The 23,776-nt window shown below is 32.9% G+C and overlaps 2 protein-coding genes across 2 annotated transcripts; both read right to left on the reverse strand.

Moving 5' to 3' along the window:
* Positions 1–891: 891 nt before the first annotated feature.
* On the reverse strand, positions 892–1,677 carry LOC129322053 (uncharacterized). The gene has a single exon (XM_054968083.1). The coding sequence runs from the start codon at positions 1,675–1,677 to the stop codon at positions 892–894; it is 786 nt and encodes a 261-aa protein (XP_054824058.1).
* Positions 1,678–13,007: 11,330 nt separating this feature from the next.
* LOC129322112 (uncharacterized) lies at positions 13,008–22,223 on the reverse strand. Its single transcript, XM_054968177.1, is given in 22 exon segments — positions 13,008–13,562; positions 13,768–13,819; positions 13,926–13,990; positions 14,150–14,208; positions 14,282–14,333; positions 14,453–14,548; positions 14,989–15,048; positions 15,163–15,201; positions 15,270–15,364; positions 15,468–15,585; positions 16,623–16,816; positions 16,819–16,972; positions 17,067–17,138; positions 17,241–17,309; positions 18,230–18,295; positions 18,379–18,549; positions 18,725–18,793; positions 18,916–18,997; positions 19,783–19,827; positions 20,287–20,411; positions 20,536–20,790; positions 21,750–22,223. Coding segments are annotated over 22 exon segments (2,178 nt in total). The 5' UTR covers positions 21,924–22,223; the 3' UTR covers positions 13,008–13,496.
* Between the last annotated feature and the right edge of the window lie 1,553 nt (positions 22,224–23,776).

The following is a 23,776-nucleotide window of genomic DNA, read 5'->3' on the forward strand; positions in this document are numbered from 1 at the left end:
AATATCAAAACACTTCACAATCCTAGACTTTGCCGGGTCTCTTTCACATGGGCACAGCTTCAGTACTTATCACAACGATGAGAGCTATGAAAAGATCTAAACAGTTTAAACGGCTCAAATCTAAATGTTTTAACTTACAGTCTTTAAATAATAAATCTATCTTTTAACACAGTGACGGATATTATTTTTATTTTTATTTCTATATTTATTAAAATAAAACTGGTCCAAATTTGATAAAGATGATCAAATTGGTGCTCATCACAACCAAGCTAAATGCCTCTTTCATTCATTTAGAAGTAGACAGATAGCCATGAACGGTGAGCCAGCAAGCCCTTATTTATTGAAGGCCGTCAGCTCCATCATGATTTCCCAGCCCAAATTCCTATCATTCAAGGGCAGTCCCAAATAATCCATCCATCCTTGAAGGCATTGTGGTTCGCGGATTTGGATTTGGTACACTTTGTTAGTTTAGTGCATAATTTGCACATCGTTCTTCATTCTTTCTTGAAGAAGAAGCGTACAATTTCTTGTGACATTGAGATATTACTTACTGAGAGCAGTGGTGAAAAAATAATTTTTACCTCCAAATATCAGTGCACATGCAACCAATAAACATATAAACAATCCATTCTTAAGTCTGAACCTTGATGGAATTAATACATATGGCATTTGATTTTTTCTAAACACTAGGGTCATCAAAATACCAACAAACAAACAAGGATTGAAGGCATTGCAACTTCTTGTGGTGACAGCCACAGGGTGCCCCACAAGAGTCACTTTATTGAACATGAACACTTACAATATACAATCCCAATGCCAAGTCCACCAGAACTCTTGCAACTTGTACCCAAGGAAAGAATGAAAAGGGGATGGATGATATCAGCGAAAGAGCTACTTCTTGAACATGTTGATGTTGCGAAGGGCAGCATCTCTAAACAGAGCGACGTCGACACCTGTACAAATCATATCATAACCACGCCTCTTAAGATCAAGAGGAGGATCATGGGGCATAGCGAATGCAGCCAAAAAAGGGGCTTTCTCGCTCTCAGACTTGAGCTCCAACAAAGATTGCTCAGCCAACAGAAGCTTTTGCTTGAGTGAGTCATTCAAGGCGGGGCTATCACGGAAAGGGCCGAGCATGATACAATCAATCCCATCTACAGAAGCAATGTCATTGAGGTAGTCAAGGGCATCTACAGACTCAACCTGACACATGACCAGCAAGTCATGCTCGCATTTGGCTAAGTATTGAGGATCGAAGCCGTAGTTGGAGGCTCGGACGGCGGGGAAAGCTGCGCCACGAACTCCCTTGGGAGGGTAGTGAGAGTAGGAGACTGCATCGCGGGCGTGGTCAGGGTAGTTGACCATGGGGAAGATGAGGCCTTGTGGACCCAGGTCAAGGGCCTTCTTGGCCCACGTCTCGGAGTTCTCTGGAAGCCGGATTGTAGCAGGGGTTTGGGTTGAAGACAGAGCGCGGAGACAGGAGAGAGCATTGGGGATGTCGCCGTGGCCGTCGGCCAGGTCGATGACAACGAAGTCATAGCCAGCGAGACCGGCGATCTCAGTCAAGGTCGGCGAGAAGCTGGCAAGGAACAGTCCATAGAGGGTTTCTTCGGCACTACGGAGGCGAGCTTTCAAGGATTTGGTGATGCTACTGCCTCCAGCCGCCGCGGCCATTCCCTGGAGCTGTGATCGCCTAATGAAATGGATGGTGAGAAACCACAGAAGGGGACATTATATGGTAAATCTGATATCCTTCTTGATCCAATGTTCAGGTCTGCTATTGCTTCAAGATAAACCTCTAACCTGTACCTTGGCCGAAGGAGATCCTCTCCTCATCCCTTCTCTCCTTTCCTTCTCCTCATCCCCATCTCCACCTTTGGCTAAAAAATGAAGGGTATAGATTCAATTATTTTATAAAACAGTTATCATAATATTATATTAAAAAATAAATAAATAATTTTAAATTGTTAAAATTTAATTTGCATAATTTATAACTACAATAAAATAAATAAATAAATTTAATAACAGCATATTATAAACTTTACAGGTTAAATTTTAATAATTTAAATTTATTTTTATTTTTCCATAATAATATGATTATTATTTTATAAAATAAATAAATTTAAATTATTCATTTTGTTGTTTAAAGGTGGAGACGAGCATGAGGAGAGGATTCGGACTTGTACATTGGCTAGGAGGGGGGGGGGGGTTTCAGTGAAGTGCTGATGTGGATGAAGATGGAAACAAGAGATAGTACGAAACCACAACCGTAAGCTATGAACTGGTGAGGAGCTCTCTCCTTTTCTCTCCCTCCTTCTCTCTTCACTTTTCTCATTTTTATCATTAATATTATTTTATTAAATAATTTTTTTAAATTATAAAACTAATAGAGAGAATAAGAAGGAAAAGAAAAGGAGAAGTTTTTTACTCGTGGATCTCAGCTTTGCTCCTCCTAGGAGGAGCGTATGCTGTAAGACCAAAATTTAGACTGTCCAAATTAGGTTTAAAAACAATTCAAATTTAATATTTTATTTTAAAATCATAAAAATTTTAATAAATTTAATGATTAATTTGGATAATTTAGATTTAATATTAATGATCAAATTTAATAGTTAATTTTTTATAGATTTTATAAATTGACTATTCAAATTTACGGTTTAGATGTAAAATATTTAATTGGTACTCCTTTTATCTCAAATTATAAGATATTTTTAGATAAAATCTTATATATCAATAAAGTTCATTAAATACACTTTACAACTTTAATTTTTTAAAATAAAAATATAAACTTTTAAAAATATCCTTTATTTAATACTCCATAAATAAAAAAATATTGAAGAGAGAGAATATATGGGAAGGGTAATTATGAAAAAGTATCATTAATGAAACCTTATTTTTATCAAAGTGTCTTATATTTTAAAATATTCAATCTTTTTTAAAAGTATCTTATAATTTTGGGACGAAGTCACGGAGGGAGTAATTTTTTTTAAAAATATTTTTTAAAATTTTTTAATAGATATCTGCACTGTCTAGACTCTACAGGATATCTAGATAATTAATTTATAAAAAATTTAATATTAAATTTTAATTATTTATGTTAAATTTGTACTGTTCAAAGTATATTACTGTCCAAATTAATCATCAGATTTATTAAAATTTTCTGTATCTTTTATAATTTTTTATTTTAATAAAAAAATAAAAGAGAAAATTTGCTCAATGGCATCAAAAAATACAACTTCCATAAATTATGAAAAAAGTTTTTGAATATTTTGAAATATGATCCATTCAAAAATAAATTAGATATGTTTTTAGTCCTTTGTCCTCAAATCTGTTCAGTTATTTTTATTAAAATAGAATATAACTAATGTTATTTTTATTTGATTTTTTTATTTTATTTCTCTATCCAGACAGTTATTTTCATCATCTTCATCAGGGATCACAGAATGTATCTTATCATACAGTGCTTGCCTTTCTCTGTTTATCTTCTCTATTTTTTTCTAGACATTGTCATCACATTGAACAAGAAACTACATTATTGAATATAAATTATCTTGTATTCATTTTTTTGGAGGTTGAAGAGAATCATCCATAGTCGAATTTTCATCGTCTTCATATATTCAGGTAATATATTCATTGAATCAGTAAATCATCTATTCTTAATCTATTTTTGGTTGTCATTGATCATGCAATTTGCTTGAATTTCGAACGTAAAACATATTATTTTCTCATTATTCATGATTTTTTATTTTTTATTTTAGGTATTTGATTTTCTATGATCAGCTAAGGCGTCTGTAATTTTTTTCGAACCTAGTTTGATCTAATTTGAGTGAAGGAGTATGGCGTTTTTGTATTTCTAATTAACGTTAGTATATTATATAGTGTCTGATTGATGAAGTTTTTGTATTTCTAATTAACGTTAGTATATCATTAATATATTATAATATCTCATTGATAAGTAATATCAATGATAACTTACCAACACTATGTCATCTTGTAGATATAGGGATTCTTAATGTCATAATTTCTTACGATGAAAAATGGGATTTGAACAACCGATACATCAATAGTTCATACTTGGAAGTGCTTATGGAAGATACAACTTCCTATTCTGATGTCATGAAAATTGTGTATAAGAAATTGCGGTTGAATACAAGTCATGAGGTTAAATTGATGGTCTCTTTTGATATTAAAACTTCAATATATAGTATTTTAGAGGTCAAGAATGACAATGATTTGATATGGTATTTTAATTTGTTGAGAAATTCTAATCTCTTTGTTCATTTAAGAAGTGTTTAAACCTTGCCATAAAGGAGATAGTTCCTTAACTTCATATTCGTCTACATTTACCAACAACAAGAATTATAGCAGACCCGATAAACTTTTACAAATGGACGATATTAAGGAGGGAGATACATTTTGTAGCAAATTAGAAGTCCAAAAGTTTCTGCAACTATTAGTTATGAATAGGAATTTTGAATACAAAACTTTAAAATCAAATGGTGAAAGGCTTGTTGTTGCTTGTAGTATTGATGGTTGTAAGTGGTACGTACGGGCCTTAATAATTTCTTCTACTCAAGTTTGGGTTATTAGACGGTATGTAAAGGACCACACTTGTGCTGTTGATCTCGTGCATGGTGACCATAGGCAAGTAACAATCCTTATCATTAGTGAATGTGTGAAGTAAAAAGTCTTTGATGGAGAATATAATGACCCGAAATCAATAATTAAGCACATGCGTAAGGAATTTGGAGTTGGTGTTAGTTATTATAAGTCATGGAGAGTAAAGGAACTTATTTTGGAAGCAATTTAAGGTTGTCTAGAGGACTCTTATGCCCAATTACCTTCCTTGTGCTATGCTTTGAGGCACACAAATCTTAGTACATATTTATCATTGATATACATTCGTTTATTAATGATATATTCAGATAGTAACTGAATTAGATATATTGTGTTATTTAGACAGTAATTATATTTTGTATCCTACTTTATTGTCTGATTAGTAACAATATGACACAAATACTATTACTGCTATTGAAGATAGTGGTAATGGTCATTTTAAGTTTTTTTTGTATCATTTGTTGCTTCTATTGGGGGATGGAGCCATTGTCGACCAATTATATCCATTGATGGAACTTTTTTAAGGAACAAATATGCAGGGACTCTTCTAATTGTATGACTATGGATGGAAACAATTCAATCTTTTCATTAGTATTTGTAGTTGTTAACTTAGAGACTGATACTTCTTGGGAATGGTTTCTGTATAAATCGAAGAGTGCATTATGTTATCATCAAGACCTTGTCTTTGTTTCAAACAAGAAATGTAGTATCCCAAAAGCTGTGTCTAATGTATTTTCTAATGCTACTCATTGTATTTGTGTACAACATTTGTTGGGTAATATAAGAACAAAGTTTAAACATCCTTCAGTTGCCGGTATTTTCAATAATTGTGCTAGGGTATATAAGTTTTCTGATTTTGAACATGAGATGAAGAAATTAGATCAAGTGACACCTGGAATTCGTGATTACCTTTTAAATGTGGGTTATGAAAAGTAGTCACGTTGTTATTCATGTGGGTTATGAAAAGTGGTCATGTTGTTATTCTATGAGGAGACGGTATGATACTATGACTTCTAATATATCAGAAAGCATGAACTCTACTCTGGATGATGCAAGAGACCTACCAATTATACCATTGATTGAATTTATTAGGAACAAGCTCTAGGACTAGTTTTATACACGAAGGATGCATGCTAATTCTATATCTTCTCATCTAACATCATGGGTTGAAAAACAATTATCCGAGCAAATAGAGCTTGGTAAATATATGTAGGTAATGTTTTTACAACTGAACATATCTTAATTAATATACTATTGAATATCATTGATATATCAACTTTGAAACTTATCATTGTTATATTGTATTACATTTTTATTATAGGTTCAACCAAATGATATAAATAAATTTACTGTAGTGCATGGCAAATCTAGTTTTATTATTTACTTGGAGACTAGAAGTTGTAGTTGCAGGAAGTAGGATTTTGAAGAGATTCCTTATTCTCATGCTTGTGCAATGATTAGCAAGCAATAACTTTGTGCATATATTTTTGTTTCTAGGTACTACATAAAGTATTCATATGGTTGCACATATGGGGTAACAATTCATTCGTTGGGCAATCAATGTGATTGGGAAATTCCTAATGAAGTTCTTGAAAACAATCTAATACCATCAAAGACAAGAAGAGATGTTGGTAGGTCTAAGAAGACACAAATTTTATCGGTTGGTGAGTTTAAGAGAACTGTTAGGTGTAGTCATTATAGGCAATTTGGACATAATAAAGCTACTTGCAAGAACCATGTGCCTATTGGATTTAGCATCCCAAAGAAGCAAAAGACCATAGTTAGATCTACTAGTCAAATTTAATTTTTTTTTTGGACATTTCAAATTTATTTCATTATTTTCATAAGTGAAACTTACTGAATTTGAATTTGTATTTGGTTATTTATATGTTTTGTGTCATAATACATTACTGATGAACAGTGATTTTTTGTTAGACATATATAACCATAATTTTATTTGAGATCAAGTATATGAATTACAATTACCACATCCTATTACCACATGTTTGGAACCAAAGTGTTAGCTTGATCTAATGATTAGCTTACCCATAAGAAATAACTCCTAATAGTATGGAAATGTTTAACGTGTCTTGAAATCTTGAATATTAATAAAGACATGGCCTTTTCTTGGCATTAGGAGAGACATTACATCATGAACGGCCCAAAATCTTTCTATCGCATGTATGTGGGGCATTAGGGTATGAACACCTTGCACATTTCATTTCTTAATTGAACAACAAATAAAAGAAAGGTAGGGGAGATAGGAGAAAAGCCAAATCCATGGCAAAAAAAGAGTCCTAAACTATGCATATGTCATGCCATCCACTATTTTTAAAAATTTTGAATTATATATCCTTCATATTACAAGAACGATTATATAATCCAACTATGTAGACAAGAGATTTAAGTCTCTCAACACATCTATTTGTCTTGCCTGTGAGCTCATATATATCACAATTATCCAAGAGAAGTAATGCTCCTAATTTGTAAGTTTATCATGTTGTAAGAAATTTTGCTTTTTATGCAATATGCAATTTAAAACACCTAACAGAGGAAACAAAAAAAATCATCAATATATAAGTGACCATAAAGGATTCATATTTTATCACCTCCAAAATAAAAGTCTGTTTCCTTTGGTCATTTCATATATATATATGTATATATGTATGTATATATCAATGATAAATAAAAGTATATCAGTGATTAAGAGCGCAATTTATATTAATCATCTACTTCTAAATCTACTAAAGGAAACAAAAGACTAAAATTAATTGAAATACAAAAGGCTAAAGGTGCATTAACTTCTTTAGTCCTTTAATTTTTCTATAGTTGATTGAGTTAGCAACTCATAATTAGGATTGTCATATTGATCATCCTCTTTTTGGTTCTTCTTTTGAGCTTTATCCTCATTTGTTGATCCATAATTTGCAGTGAAAAGAGATTGCAGTGCAGCAGGTGTCTTTGTTGACCTTTTAGGCCTTTCAACTTTCGTTCTATTGGCAATTTTCTTGATTCTTACCCTTTTTTATTAGTCTTTTAGAGGTTTAACTATTTGGTCATCCTAGAAAAACAAAAAATAAAGAGTTAATAGCAAACGTATGTTATAAAAGTATGTTGAAACAATTGTTTGTAAGATATGTTGTTTATATTTAGCACCATGAATCATAACAATCAACATATGGCTAAGTATATCATTGATATAGAACATTACATCATTGATATACATTATTTTAATATACTTAGTCTATAAAATCTTCAATGATATGGAACATATGTAACTTGCACTTGCTTTTTTCCCTCCATTTTCTCATTGGTATTTGTTGATTCATTGGGATGGCAACCTTCTTGTTCGTTAACCCTGTCAACATTTGAAGGCATCATTGACACGAGTACCTAATCAAGTGAAATACAATATGAAAATATTAAAATAAGTGGGTTGAATTATAACATCAAATTATAAGAAACAAAGCAAATCATGTCCCACTTGGTTGTTTTCCTCTTTTTCACGAATATTATCCTCACTTACGATAACCTCAGCATTAATAGAGTGAAAGATATCATCAACATTATTAACACTCTTATTTTTGTCCCCATTTTTTTCTTGTTGTTTGACAAGCATGTCAAACATTTTTTCTATCACTAATCGCATCTCTATTTGACTTTTTGCGATCTCAATTTATCTTTCTTCAATCTGTAGCTGTCATTTCTCAATTATCTCAAGCTTTTCGTATATTTTCTCATTTTTTGATCTAGGAAGTGAGCCTCGCATACTTGTTTTTGAGTCATCATTGTCAGTATCTTTAATACTTAGGGGTGACATAGTATTTCTTTCTACTGCAGCTTGAGCCGTGCTTTTCTCTCCTATAAAAATTTGCATATAATCCTGTTCCCATTCTTGATTTGTGATGACCAGCTCTTATATTTTCAACTATAATATCCAAAATAAAAGGATACATGATGATTTACAGCTGTTAATTAATGTCAAATACAAGTAACAGCTAGCAATTTGCCAATATATATCATATGTAAAAAATCATATATCACTGATATACAAGTACATACCATTGATATACAATACCATGAGCTGCATTTTTCATTTTCCAGAGATGTATATCAATTGCACCCATCAACCAAGTAAACAATAAAACTAAATTTTCCATGCACTATAGTGAATTCATTTATAAGGTAAATATAAAATCATGAGAATACTTACATTCTTTGCATTGATCACGTTCTTTTTAAGTTGTGACCACTCATAATAATCATTCGTTGTTCAATTTAATATCCTTGGGAGTGTATCTCCCACTTTTTCAGCATATTTATATTTTTTCAATACTGGTATCATTTCATATGCCCAGGCAACAATGGCATATGAGAATCCTCCAATCTAGTTATTCACACTAAATTTATTAATTACATCCTTAAATGATTCCATAGTCATGTTGTAGCACACCCTTCCCCATGAATATTTTTCAAACAAGTTATCATCTTCAAGCAACTTATAAAACTTGTGATCAATGACATTATGATCTTGTTTTGACAAGAGCACATTTTTCAAACAATTAAGTCTTGCCAACTTGACAAAATTAGCATCATTGTTTGGATTGTTACCTCTAAAGACAGAAAAGATGTCCTTTCTTTTAGGTAACATGTTCTTGATTTGAAAGAATTTGTCTATGAAGGTTAGGATTGATTTTTCACTGAAGTCCATAGCAGGTAAAGGATTACAATTTAGTCTAGTAATAGTTGCAAACTCCTTTAATCCAAAAGTTAGTCCTTTTCCTCCAATCAAGAAGTATAACTTGTCATCCTTTTTCCCAGGGCATTGGCTTCGAACTAACTAATGCACTAACCATCTTGGAAAAGCACGCATTTTTATATCTAGTAGGTGTCCTAGACATCCTTCTTTGAATGTTTCAATCTACTCCTTATTTAGCTTTTTCTTTATTATTTCAACAAATTTAATCTTGCTGCCATGCAATATTCTTTGATGAGGATTCTAAAGTTCTCTATTGATTATATATTCTCTTGTGCTTCTTTGATCTTGACTATTCTTCTCTATTGCCTTTTTGTTTTTCCTACAAATTGCCTTTGAAGTTATTGCTTCTGATTTTTCAAAAAAGTGTAAATATATTTAAGTACTATCATTGATGAAGCAAATATAAAAACAACAAAAAAAATACATTTTACAATGGTTTAAGTCAATCCTCCTTTGCATAGTAAAGCTATATGCAAGAAGACCCAGCCTATACTATTCACCCACTCCTAGATTTTCTAAAAGTATTATAGATAGTTTGAGGAAGACCAATGAGATTTTGAATCAAGAGGTCTCAAAATTTCATAAATAAGTAAGTTTCTTAATGTTATAACTCTAGTAACCATTCAGTTTATTCTGTAAGGGTCAAGAACATATGTCTACCTTAGAAGTTTATCCATGGATATTCCTTTACCTAAATACAGATTCAAAGTTTGATGCAGAAGAATGAGATACAAGATAAGGAGATACAGAAGCTTTAAAAAAATGTTGAGGAAGCCAAGTCATTGGGTGGGGATAAATCTTCCAAGCATCAAGTTGTAAATGATTTTATTAAGTCTATAAAAGATCAAGTGTCTTTATTCTATATTCCAAATCTGAGATTAACTATTTCATTGGCTTAATAAAAACTCATTGCTTCTTGGAAGACGAAAATAGAAATATGATGCATCTTGAAGAAATGAATGCAAAATTCTTTCTTAACTAATCTACGCACACGCTAATTTGCAACCTTGCTATGAAATATTACATATACTAAGTCTTCAAACGTGTAACAATTTGATATACAAGGTATTGTACATGTTTTAGCTAAAAGCTTCAATACAGGGTAGGGTGTTTTCAGCTCTGAATAATAGAGAAATCAAGAGGTCAAAGCATATGACATACAGCCCTACGTCAAGGATTCTATAAAAATACCTAGTAAAGTAGGGTGATTTTTCCTCTTTGGTGCCATTGACAGAATATTTGCAAAATCCTCGCTTGAACTCTGGCTTGAGTAACATAATGTCACCGGACTTCCTCACCCTGAAGCTGTAGCAGTAGTTGTTCCTCATCTTGGCAGCATTTTTTATTTTTGACATCGAATTTGTAGCAGCAAGTCTACCTCGCTTCACCTTGCCTCACGTTCATGTGTTTTCCCAGATGAATGCAAAACTTCAGTCTGCCTCACCTAGCGTATGTGTGGTGTCCTTGCTAAATCTTTGAGTTCGTTTATCCACCAGCGGCGGCTATTTCATTGCCTGCTGTCAATTTCTTCTCCCACAGTCCAAACGCATAGCACTACCTTTAGGTCTTCGTGTGGTGCAAGCGAAATGCCGTCTCCAGATCTCCAAGTTTCTGGTTTGAGAAAGGCAATTAGGGTATTGTAGTCTTTAAAAATCATTTCATCTTTTGGTATCGAGAAAAATTAACAGATTGGCCATTCTTTTAATTTAAAAAATGGTGGGTTATTAGTTTTATTTAGCTACATAATATTGGCTAAATATGTTAAAGCCCCAAAATAAAATAGTAAATCTGCACTGTTCAGATTAATAAAGCCAAGTCCTTACCAGTGACGCATTTCGTTGTTCACATCTCCCAATGCAAACCATCCCCTGCTCATAGGGTACACTGGCACTATAATAACAATCTTACGTAATAGGATTCATATTAATCTAAGCAAGGATAACAATACAAATTTCGATATCAAGCAATATAATTAAAAAAATCATTTTCTCCTAATAAAAAAAATCATTTTGCCAATACTTTATCCAATGAATGATGAAAGGGAGATGGTTGAAAAGCGCTTGAGAAATTTTAGCCAAGTACATAGAAAGCTGTGGCAGACACCAATAAAAAATTAAAAAAAAAAAAACGAAATGAATGGCTTTGAGACCTGTAAAAAAAATCATTAATCAATAATTTATGTGACTTGTTATTTAGATTCATGATTGATATATAGAGATTAGGATACGCATTTGCATGTGCTGATTAACTCCTCCATTTCATCCCAAAAGATCTCTGCCGTTAAGTTTAAATTAATTTTAAAATATTATATCTGCAAAAATAATAATTATAAAAAAAGATTTAGTATTAAATCTGGACTAACTTTGACATTCATTAGTCATTAGAAGATAAGCACTATACTACCCATCGCTTTTGATAGAATTTGAATAGTTCATATTTAAATTATCACCCCTAATAAGGTTTGGATAGTCCATATTTAATTTTTTAGTTCATATTTATCAAAATAAAAATCTATAAAAAAATCAAATTTTTGATGAATTTGTTCATTTTCAATTTTACCAATATATATTTAATTTAAAAGATTCAGTTTAGTATTAATTTTTTGATAAATTTTATAAATTGATTATTCTTGTGTATTCTAAACAGCACAAATGGACATGGTTTCTTTTTATTTTCTCCCTACTTCCCATCTCAACAATTAGATCTATTTTTAAATGATTAAGATTTAATGTTTTATAAAATTATTATTAAAATGTGAAAAATTAATTAATTTTATGAAACATTAATATCAACCATTTAAAATTGATTCTAATAATTGAGATGAAAAGTGAAGAGAAAATGAAGAAAAACTATATCCCAGTGGAGATAAAATATGAACAATTCAATTTAATATTATATTTTTTTTATTTTTTTTTTCTTATAGAGTATGGGAAAAGTGTGTCTCCATTTTCCTTCTCTTCATTTCCCTCCATTTCTCTCTCATTATCCTTAGATCAAAATTTTAATAGTTCAAATTGAAGCTTTGATAAAATTATCATTTTATTTTATACAAAGATATACAAGTAAATTTAAATTATCAAAGTTTAATCTAAATCATTTAAAACTATAATATTTTATTTATATTTTATATAAAATTAAAATAATTTTATTAAAAATGAAATCTGAACTATTAAAAAGTTTTAATTCAAGGGTGATGGGAGAGAAATGGAGAGAAATAGAGGGAAGGAAAATGAAGACACATTCTTCCCATAAAACTATCTAAATATACTCTAACAACTCACATTTAATATTAAAATTTTTATAATTTTTAAAAAATTTATTTTAATAAGTATATTTTTTAAAATATTTAAAAATTAACAGTAGAAATCTTTTAAAATAAAATGAAAGTTCAGGATCAACCCTAAAGGTAATAAGCATCCGAACCGAATGCGTGCCCATAGAGATCACCCCAAAACTTGCTCAATATCATCAAAACTTCATTAACGATGGGCACCAAGCTGGATAGCAAACTAAACACAGTACCTTCAAACAGTCCATCACCCTGTTCTTGGCAAATGGGAAGAATAATTAATCGACACTATTTCAACATGACTCAATCAGGTTGACCCAGGAAAAATCGCCAAGTCAGTTGAGATGCAACCTAACACTGCAGGTTATTGAACAACATATAATTTTATACAAGCTCAAATTCGATGAATAAAAGTAGCTTATAACACTTCAATATGTAGAGATAATTTTATTTCCCCGGGATACGTCCCTACAATTTTCTTACCTCAACAAATCTAACGATGTTTCATCCGCAGATTTGGCTGGTTGCAGAATGATGTAGCAGATGAGAAGATCATTTACATCTAAGTTAAAAATGAAACAAATATAAGATCAACCTTGTCAGTTGATCATTTTTGCTTATTTGCACTTGCTAAGCAGAATATCTTCACAGATGCTTATTGAACACCGGGTGGGCTGGAACTCTGAGGATATTTAACTTGGTCAACCAAAATATCCTTGGAAAAAAGATCCCCTCCAGCAGAGAGAAACAATGCACTTTTTACGCATAATTTCTCTCGTGCCCGGCTGTATACGTGCATCACCGAAGTATATCACAAATCACGAGTTCTCATGCTACTTCTTCCCTTATGTCCCCATGATCCTGACTGGAGAGAGACGTTAGCTGTTGTTGCAACTGTTCAAAGTAATAACACAGTCGCCAATTAGTTTTACAGAAACCTTTGAACATGAATTTTTTTCGGGATGAAACCTGAATATTAATCCACAAGGGTTGCATGGACGCATAATGGAAAAACAAAGCTTCCACATAGCCAAGTTTAGAAAACATAACAAGAAACAGTGAAAGGATGTCTAGATCTAAAGTCACCACATCCTCTTACCTGTATCTGTTTCAACTTCTCAGCAGTCAATTCCTCTGTCAAACTGATGAACCTGTAACTCGTGGAGATAGGGAGGAGGCAGGGAAAGATGTGAGCTAGGTGTTTTAGTGTAAAAAAGTCTGCTCAGAAAAACTTCTGCCAATTGTCATAATTCTAACCTGGCTTGTAGTTCTGCAATTTTGTCCAGCAGCAGACGTTCCCTATCCGAAGCTGCTGAATCAACCTACAAACCACTCAAGGCCAACAGCAATTTTGATCTCAGGGAAAATCATTATACATCAATGACAAGAAACGCAGACATGGCCAGTTCTAAAGGGGGAGATTCACTCTCGCAGTAATTAGAAGTAACCAAACAAAAAAGTGAAAGTGCATTATTACTCACAATTCCATTGTTCTCTGAACTGCAATATGCTGGAGGCGGTGACTTTCCATTCAAAGAAGCTGAACAAATGATTGATTCTTTTTATAATTCAATATATACTAAACGGATTGAAATGGGAAGTTTTTTACTCACCATCAACCGCATCAGCTGGCTGCATGCTATTTAACAAAGTCATTATAAGATCCTGGCATGAAATAAAAAATTTCAATGAAAATATAAATCCGCAAGATTAATGTTGAGATGAAGAGACTTATATCAGGCAGAGCTAAACAATAAACCAGTTCCTGACTTAGTTGCCCTCACCTGTTGAATAATTGTCTGCTGGAAAAGATTCTGAAGGTGAGCCGTCAAAAGTGATGCAGGAATATTGGCAGAATCTTTGGCAGATTGACCCGTTGGCTGAAGAAAATAAGTTGATATCCAATTAAAGAAAGACAATATTTGGATATTAAATGAATAATTAATGATACCTATGCAGCCTGCAACTACATGATATATAATTTGCCCTTTTGGCAACCAGATAAATCACAAGTTGATTATTTATTCAATCAATTTATTAATTCCAATGTTAATTAAATTTTAATTTAATATCATTATCTCAATTAAATTATTAATGCACAACTCTATTTTAATGTTTATGATATAGAATTGATCATATGGATATTTTTTTATCAACTAGTTTTATTTCATAATCCTGCGCAATGAACAGAGCCGATTTCTAGTCACATCTCACATAATTGTTGCCTCGAATTCAAAACAGGGATGCAGCTAAGTACACATAAACAAGAATGACGAAAAACTTGACAGCCAGGTTTAGAGCAAATGACTAATGCACAAACCATTTGTCTAAAATCCACCATCCAATCACCAACACTGGCAGATTTCCGCAGTGGTGATCCCTAGATTCGACAGGAATTGAACATCAGCTTGGGGGGAAAATATGACATGACTGTATAAATAATAATTAATAGAGCTTTTTACTAAAAAAATAATTAATAAAGCCATCAACCAACCTGTGAAGATCGGCGTGGAACTGAACTTATAGGAATATCCTATGGCACAATATTATGTCAGTCAAAGATATAATATAGGGTAAACAAATTATAAGAACAAAGCATACCTTCACAAGATCTAAATTTTCTGATGTTACTGAGAATCGCCCTTTAATCTGCACAAGATTAGTCTTTGATTTATCATCCAATGAATCTCTGAATCCTGCAAGGAGCAGAATAAATGGAATTTACTCTACAATTTCAAGAAAACTAACTGTTGGAAATGCTGCCACTTGAACGTATAACCTTAATTGCAAAACAAATACCTCCTGAACATTTTATTGGAGCTGATAAACTATTTGCCGAAGCTCGGTTTGGCAGCATCAAAGGACCACTAAAGCTTGGAATTTTTCGTACTTCCCGATTAACTTTCTCACTCGATGGCTGATTTTCCTTCTCAAACCTAAGAGAAGAACATGCTTAATCAAGCAAAAGTTGATGATAGTGGTGATAACAGAAAACCAGAATTACCTAACAGCAAGACAGAGAGGCAGCACTATCCATTTATTTGAAACTTTCAATTACAAACTCCCTACCATGTATATGAACAGATGCTTCAAGAAAGGTGGGAGGTAAAAAGAGAATTCCAAACAAGTATTTCCTTTCAGAGGCTACACTCTGAATGTACTTCATTTCATATTATCAAAATGTAAATGAATTGAACTGTCTCCTGTCATTAAATGTTAACTAGCTTTCGTAAGTCATTTCTATAATTGCCACTTGTATCCATCAGCAATTAATAGAAAAGATGAAATATTTCCTCTATTATCAGCTGAAACCTGGCAAGAACAAAATACCAAGGCATTTTTTTAACTTGCATTCGTATTTGCAAATCATCTTCATCCTTCCCACAGAAATTTTAGGAGTGAAAAACTTTCAAACCATCGAGCATTAGCTTTGAAATAAAATGTGGAAGAGAACAATATAATCTCCCTACCACTCAATTTCATCCACAGCAGAAACCCATAAGAAAGAATGAGCATAATAGTTATTTTGGTGAACAATATGAATAAGAAATCAGGGCTCTCGATTTCTTTGGGCCAGCACTTTAAACCAGCTTAAAAACGAAGATACTGTCACATGGTATTAGTTAGGATTAGTTGTTAGTAGTTGTTAAGAAATAACAGCTTTCAGTGTTTTGTAAGATCACTTGCAATTTAGGGGCGTATAAGTAGGGCTGAGGCAGATGTATGAGTGTAGTTGAATAATGTTGCCATTGTGATTTTTTCTGATGCAGACTAAAGGAGAAGATAATTGCAATATTATTCAACAATACCCATACACATGCCCCATCCCTTATTTTTAGGCTGCAGGGGATGCAAGTGATCAAATATACATAGCACTATCATTTCTTAACAACCTCTACCCTGCTAACAAATAATCCTAACTATTCAGCGTAACAGATCGTAAGAAAATACAACATACCTTTCTGAGGTACGTACTCTTTCTGATGAAGAATGACCAAACACAGTTCCTGGCACCAGAGGCCCACTTTGGCTCTGACGACTTTTCACTGATTGAGATCTAGTCCTGCTTGTCCCAATATCCTTCTCCAATGTGGATGATGTTGCCTCAGAAAGTGATCCATTTCTTTTCCAAATAATATTTTAGAAGATCCAAGTTCCTGAAGATCACTTTCAACAATCTTACCCTTTTTGTCCAAGCTCTCACTCTGTTTCATGTCATTACTGTCTGGTAGTGATGTGAACTCATCCTGGGGAAAATTATCAGAATTCTTTTTCCCTATACCAGACTGGGAATCATTTGTATCCTGTCAAGAAAAAAACAAAGATGAACAGTCAGATAAAGAAAACCAAAAACAGCTGGACTAATTATTTTTGGTTATAAAGCCTTCCTCACACAACCTTATAATTGGTAAAGAACTTGTTTTCATCTTCTTCCCTCATCTCCAAAATATCATCATCATCATCCCTTACCTAGCAAGATTCAGAGACATGTATTAAGCATTAGAAGAAATTAGTCAGTTTAGAATTTATTAAAAAAGAAAAGAAGAAAAAAGAATACAAAACCATCCCCACCAATGAAGCTTGAGCTTTCAAATCATCAATATCAAAGTTCCATGCACTAACTCCTCGCTGATATTCACTCTAAAAAGAACAAGAATGCACAGATAGATTAGATTTCTCCAATTACAGATTCCCTTCCCTCCCCCCCCCCCTCTCTCTAAGAAGAAACAAACATGCCATATTAGATATTATCTGAAGCTTCCAGGAAAAAAAAAAAAACTTTTTTGGCATCTTACAGACTTTGGGAGACAGGGCACCAATCGATCTCAAAGTCCTTTACACATACATTGATTTTTATAATTATTAATCTAAACTAAAAACCCCTAACTCCTCTTCAAGAAAAAATTGACCAACAGGAAATAAGATTGGCCAGGTGTCTGCCATCCAGGTATAAATTGCTCAGTAGGCTCGAGTTTAGTTTAGCTAGCCTTAATCAAGCTATAGAGGGCTTGAGTAGGAAGGACATGTAGGGAGTAGTGTGGGGTGGGTTAAGTGTTTCAACTCCCAAGGCAATAGGATGGCAAGGGCTATGATGGGTTGGAACCCATCACAAACGACCCCACAGCTTCCAAATTGGACATTTTGGGACGGATTTGAGTTCTTTATAATTATTGGTTAAGTTCAACTGAGATTCTATAAATAATCTAACCCTCTCTATTTTCTGTTTCATTTACATAGATGTTGGAGCTGTCGCCCTTCAAATTTACCTAATCTAGCTAATGACATTTTAACGTCCAAACAAGGGAGAGTGGATTAATATCCATGTTTTCATTAAACTTACAAACAGTGGAGAGATTTGTCTCTCCTATTCCACTCCACCCCATTAATGACTACTCTAGCCCATCCCTTCAAAACTCCCAAGTAAGCCCAAAGGTTATATTTCATGCATAGCTAGAAACTAAGTTTAAGAGCAAGAAAAAAAGGATCTATTGATCATATGAGATATTATCCAAGAAAATGTTCCACCAATGCAAATTATAAGTTTGCATTTCAGCTTTCACCTGTGATAATGCTTCTTGTTCTGCAGAAGGCATTCTCTTCAGAGCTAGTTGAGCTGCATCTTTAAGCTGCAAGATACCATTAAAGTCAAGCAACCATACCAAACAAGAGAAATCATCGAACATGAAATATCATATTTATGATGGAAAACCTGAAGAGCTTTCACACGATTCCAAAGAGGTGGTAAATCAGCAAATAATTTCTTCACAGAAAGTTCAGGAGGCTTAGCGTTTTTAAAGAAGGAGTGTTTCAACAACTTCTCCGCTGATGGCCTCTTTGTTTGATCTTTGACCAAGCACATAGCAACCATTTCCTTAAAAGACTGATCACAACTGGAAATACTTTAATTAGAGTATAAATATATGAGGAACAAGATAGAACACAGCTGCGTATTTCAATCCCTCTTCAGTCTTATATGCCATGACTACTTAATGGATCCAAAAAATTAATATAATGAATGTCTTGAGTAACAATGATACCGGAAAGAACACAAATACCTTAGAGAATTTTTTATCACGATCATAATCAAGTCCAGGAGGGGCATTTTGGATGGTCATTAGAAGAACCTATTGAAAAAACAAAAAGTTAAGTCAATGTCCTTTGCTAAGAATTATGATAAAAGAACTTGTATTTAAGTTTTCTAACATACACCATGCACTCTAGTTGAATGCCCACCAGAAGTAAATACCTTCATTGGAGGATATTTTGAAAAAGGAGCGTGACCATGAGCCAATTCCAATGCCGTAATTCCAAAAGACCAAATATCAGCCCTGGCCATAATTTTTGCATTAGACAATCTCATCAGTAAGAATAAACTTGGTCCACCATGCAGCCAAGATAGGAAAACAAAATATGTTTTGCAGTTTAATAAAATAAGTGTATGAAAAGAAAGAGTAACAGCTAATGGGAAACTCTCCCAACATATGATTTCTAAATTAAGTAGCTGCAAACATCTATTATTATGCTGAGAGTAGTTACCAAACAGCACAATTTCCAAAACCACATTAAGGAACTTTAAAACCAAAGGGCACAATTTTTTCCCAAACCACATTTAAACCAAAAACCATGGTTAGGAAAGAAGCAACATGTAGCTGCTTTTGGCCAACCTCAAGCTTAGCTAACCTCAGTTTTGACCAACCTCAATTTTTCCTACAATCACAGCTGCAAATCAATTCTACCGAAGCACAATTTTGGCCAACACAAAACCAAACAGGCCCTATGTTAACATGAAAGTATAAATATGCCAGCTCGAAGACTAACAGAATAACATTTCTATCCTGGCATCTCCACCAATAAGCAATTCCACTAACACCAGATTAAATCAATCAATGCATAGATTCCTTTTGTGAAGATTAAAATGGCCAAAATACAATTATAATGACCAAGTCTTGCGGTGGTAGAGCATTGGAGAATGAGACCAGAACCAGTACATGTGAGAATCAAGTCATTTAGGAGGATAGTTATTAGGTTACATGCTTGAAATATATACAAGAGTCCAAATCTTGGTTTAGTTTTGTTTTCAGTTATGACATCAAGATTCAGGTTTATGACTCACTTGAAATTGTAGCCGCTTCCTGGTTGCAGTACCTCTGGTGCCATCCTGCAAACAAAGGCACGGGACACTAGTAACACATCAATTATAAAAGAAACTATGGGATAAATATCACAAAAAGACATTATGTGGTTGGTTGGTGGGTTGGTTGGTTAGGATATTAGCTCTGTTAGGAGAGCTTAATTGTATCCCTATTAGTATAAAAAAGGGATTGATTCATGTAAACAGCGTGATAGATTTTGGTAGAGTAAATTGTAAATATGCTATTCACATCAATCACATTCTTTACAAGAAAACACATTTCACATACTATTGGCAGAGTAAATTGTAAATAAACTATTCTTTAAATATACAAATAAGGATACAATTTAGATCCCCTAGCAGAACTAACAGCTTAACTAACTGACTAATTCCATCTAATTAACCATGTAACAAAAGGCATCATGCTAAGGTACTTGTCATTAAAAAAAGAGTACAAGAGTGTAGAATATGGATAGCATATATTACCAGCAAGGAGTCCCCACGAAAGTATTTCTCGAACGCTGCCTATCACCAGTATCAAACATGCAAGCTGAAACACCAAAGTCAGCGAGCTTCACAATCCCTTTACTATCAAGTAAAATGTTTCCAGCCTGTAAAAACAAAGATCATATTAAAAAATGCACTTCAGGTTGGCAATACAAGGTAAAGTCATCACCATCTAAGAAAAACAGGAGTAATGTAGAAATCCTGTATTAACTCCATATTTACAATTACCTTGACATCACGATGGATATGCCCTTGTTGATGAAGGTACTCCAATGCCTTGAGAGTTTCTTTTAGAATAGATCCAATAGCTGCCTCTTCAAATCCATCAGGATATGCTATTTTCATGAGGTGTAAACAAGAACCTTCATCCATGAATGGCATGACCACCCAAAGATTCCGCTCAACAACAAATGAACAATATGCCCTCACAACATTAGGGTGATCAATCAAACTCATAGTTTGAGCCTCCCTCCGTATGTCATCCTATTAAGGTTCGCATTTCATCCAAGTGAAAAATGAAAGCAGAACAAAACCCATGGACAGATGAAACTGACCTTGCATTAAATAACTACTAAGCAACAACCTCAGCAATGACTTAAAATAATATGGAAAATAAATAAATAATATAGCACGCATTGATGAAGCCTAAATCTGTCTATTAGTATCATTAATACTATCACTAATTTTTCCTCCATTCACATGTCCTGGGAATATGTAAAAAAACATATTAATAAACCTGTTTATATTCTTACCAAACATGCCCAAACAGCACAATGGGTTAATTTTTATGTTCTTGAGATGTAAACCACCAACTTTGCTTCCCGCGCAACAATCAACCATAACTCCGAAGTGAGCACACAAATGGACGCAGGTACCCTTTAGTGGGCATCATTTTGCTAACTTTTAAAGAAGCATTGCAGTATGATGACCGGTGGATCTTATTTTATTTATGGATAAATTGTTTTAAAGAGGGAAAAAAGATGAAAGGAAGAAAGGAATGCAAGTGAACATTTGTAGAAGCCTTGCAATTTACAGAAAATTGAGGGTACGATCGTACGAAGAAATTGTTTCAAGCCCTATATAAGGATTCATACAACTAATCCAGAACAATATTGCTCATGCTAGAGACTAGTAGAGTTAATCATCAATTCAAGTTCCGGCCGGTCATACATATACCTATAGGAAAACCTATATGTACCCGACAGAATTAAATTAAAGAAATATTAATGTGAGATGCGAATCATAAAGGACACTGTAATGGCTTCCTCCTCTACAGTTTCTATTTAAAACATAGACGGATGGTGCATCGATTGTTTCTTTAGAGCCCAAAATCACAACTGTGATGCAATTAAATACACAAGGCATGAGGAAAATCATTGAAGCATGGTAATAATCTGTAACAGGTAACATGAGAGATTAGAACAAGGAAAAAGAGAGCAAACCAGATTGGAATTGATGCGATCGAGATCCAAGCACTTGACAGCGACGAGTTCATTGAGAGGAATATAGATCGCACGGTAAACGGTGGCGCTAGCACCATAACCAACCTCTTCAAGAAGCTTGTAATCAGAAGGATTGGCAGAGTAATTGCTGCGATTCCCTCCCATTCTTCCCATACACCCTTGAAGACCGTAACGCACTTACTACTTGAAAATTCTTCTTCTTCTTCTTCTTCTTCCTCGTCTCTTTCACTCTCTTTCTCTGCTATATCTATGTATGTCTCTGAATCAGGCATGCCGCTCGTTGACCGCCATCAGTAATCATTCAGAAACACCACCGTAACAACCACTCGCAGGCTGCTTCCTATGCCATGCCAACAAGCTCCAGCTCCTCACGTGTCTAAGCCTTCCTTGCTCATCCAGATCTTGACGCGTGCAAGCGTTCGTCACGAGCCCCGATTAGGACCCTCGCGAGCTTCTTTGTTTTTCTCTTTGCCAACTAGTACGGATAAGTATGGAAATATTCAATTGGCCAAAAAAAAAATAATTATTATAATATATAAAGTCTTCGAATCTCGTTTAAGGCAATGTGACCAGCAAACTGTTTGCCTTTTCATTTTTCAATTAAGTGAAGAGAGACAGCATAAAGATATCTAATAGAACTTATTTTTATTACATGTTTTTTCTTGTAATAAAAAATGTTGTACTGTTCACTCGTGAAGTTCAAGGCCCCGAAAATAGTAGAAAAGGCAAACAAAACATGGCAAAAAACAAAAAAAAACCTAATATTTGTATTTAAAGATTAAAATAATAATAAATATTAAATAGAATCTTATTCTTTTGTAACATGATCATACGTGAGAAAGATATGAAATTTATTGAGAACAAAGTGATAGGAAATCATTTTAAATCATTTGAATATACATAAAAAAGATCAATGAAGATGCTGGTAAAAAGAGACGAATGGATAATTTTGAATCCGACTAGAAGTAGAAAAAAAATTAAGAGGACACTCAATGATAAAAATATTTTAAAATTTATTTTTACTTTTTTAATCAAATCACCGTTGAGTTTTTTGTTCTTGGAGGGTTTAAAATGCAATAAGTTATAAAAAGATAGTATACTACTTCTATAAGTATGTTAAACTACATAATTACAAAAACCATTTTTATTGGATTTTATTTAAAAAAACTAAATTACTCAAAATCTTTTAAATTTTATGGACTTCTAAATAATTCCCGATCTCTTGTCTCTACTTCTTGCATCTAACTCCAGACTAAAGAAACTATACAATTTTAATATCCTCATACTACCCTCCTTTATATGTAATAAAAAATATTTTCAGTTAGTCTCTTTATTAAAAAATATAATACATTTTTTAAAGAGTCGAATGTTAAAAAATATAAGATATTTTTAATATTTTAAAATATAATTATTGCATTTCTTCCAAAAAGTATCCCTAATGAATAAATTGCTCTATATTTTAGAGTAAAATATCTTATTAAATATATATATATATATATATATATGAAAAGATAGTATTAGATTAAAAATAAATAACTACTTTATTATAAGATGAGATTTAATTAAAAATACTTTATATTTTTTAACAGAAAAAATATAATATAAAAACAGGCTCTAGTTCAGATGAGATTAGAATAAGAATTTTGTACTTTAAATTAATAATTTATATTACTTATTTTAGATTTTAAAACATTATAATTTATATTTTAAATAATAAATATAACACTACAGTGTCAAACTTATTTTTTAAAAATAAAAAGTAAATTTATTGGCTCAACCCTGAACCCATTTAATAAATATCAGTTTTAATAAATAGCTAATTTTAAGGTAAAAAGTTTTAGGAGCATGAGCATATAAAAGCTGGGTCCAACCCTTTAACTAATTTTAAGGTGAAAGGTTTTATAAGCATGAGCCTTAATTATTTTTCAATTTTGTATATTAAAAGTTATTTCAATTAACAATATTTTTTATGGTCTTTGCTTTTTGACATACTGAAAGATTGGAGC

This window comes from Prosopis cineraria, unplaced genomic scaffold (assembly GCF_029017545.1).
Source record: "Prosopis cineraria cultivar Desert tree isolate PC_DT_omini unplaced genomic scaffold, ASM2901754v1 PC10, whole genome shotgun sequence".
NCBI lineage: Eukaryota > Viridiplantae > Streptophyta > Magnoliopsida > Fabales > Fabaceae > Prosopis > Prosopis cineraria.

Excerpts from the sequence above, each read along its gene's own strand:
- LOC129322053 (XM_054968083.1), bottom strand. The coding sequence starts at position 1,677 with ATGGCCGCGGCGGCTGGAGGCAGTAGCATCACCAAATCCTTGAAAGCT.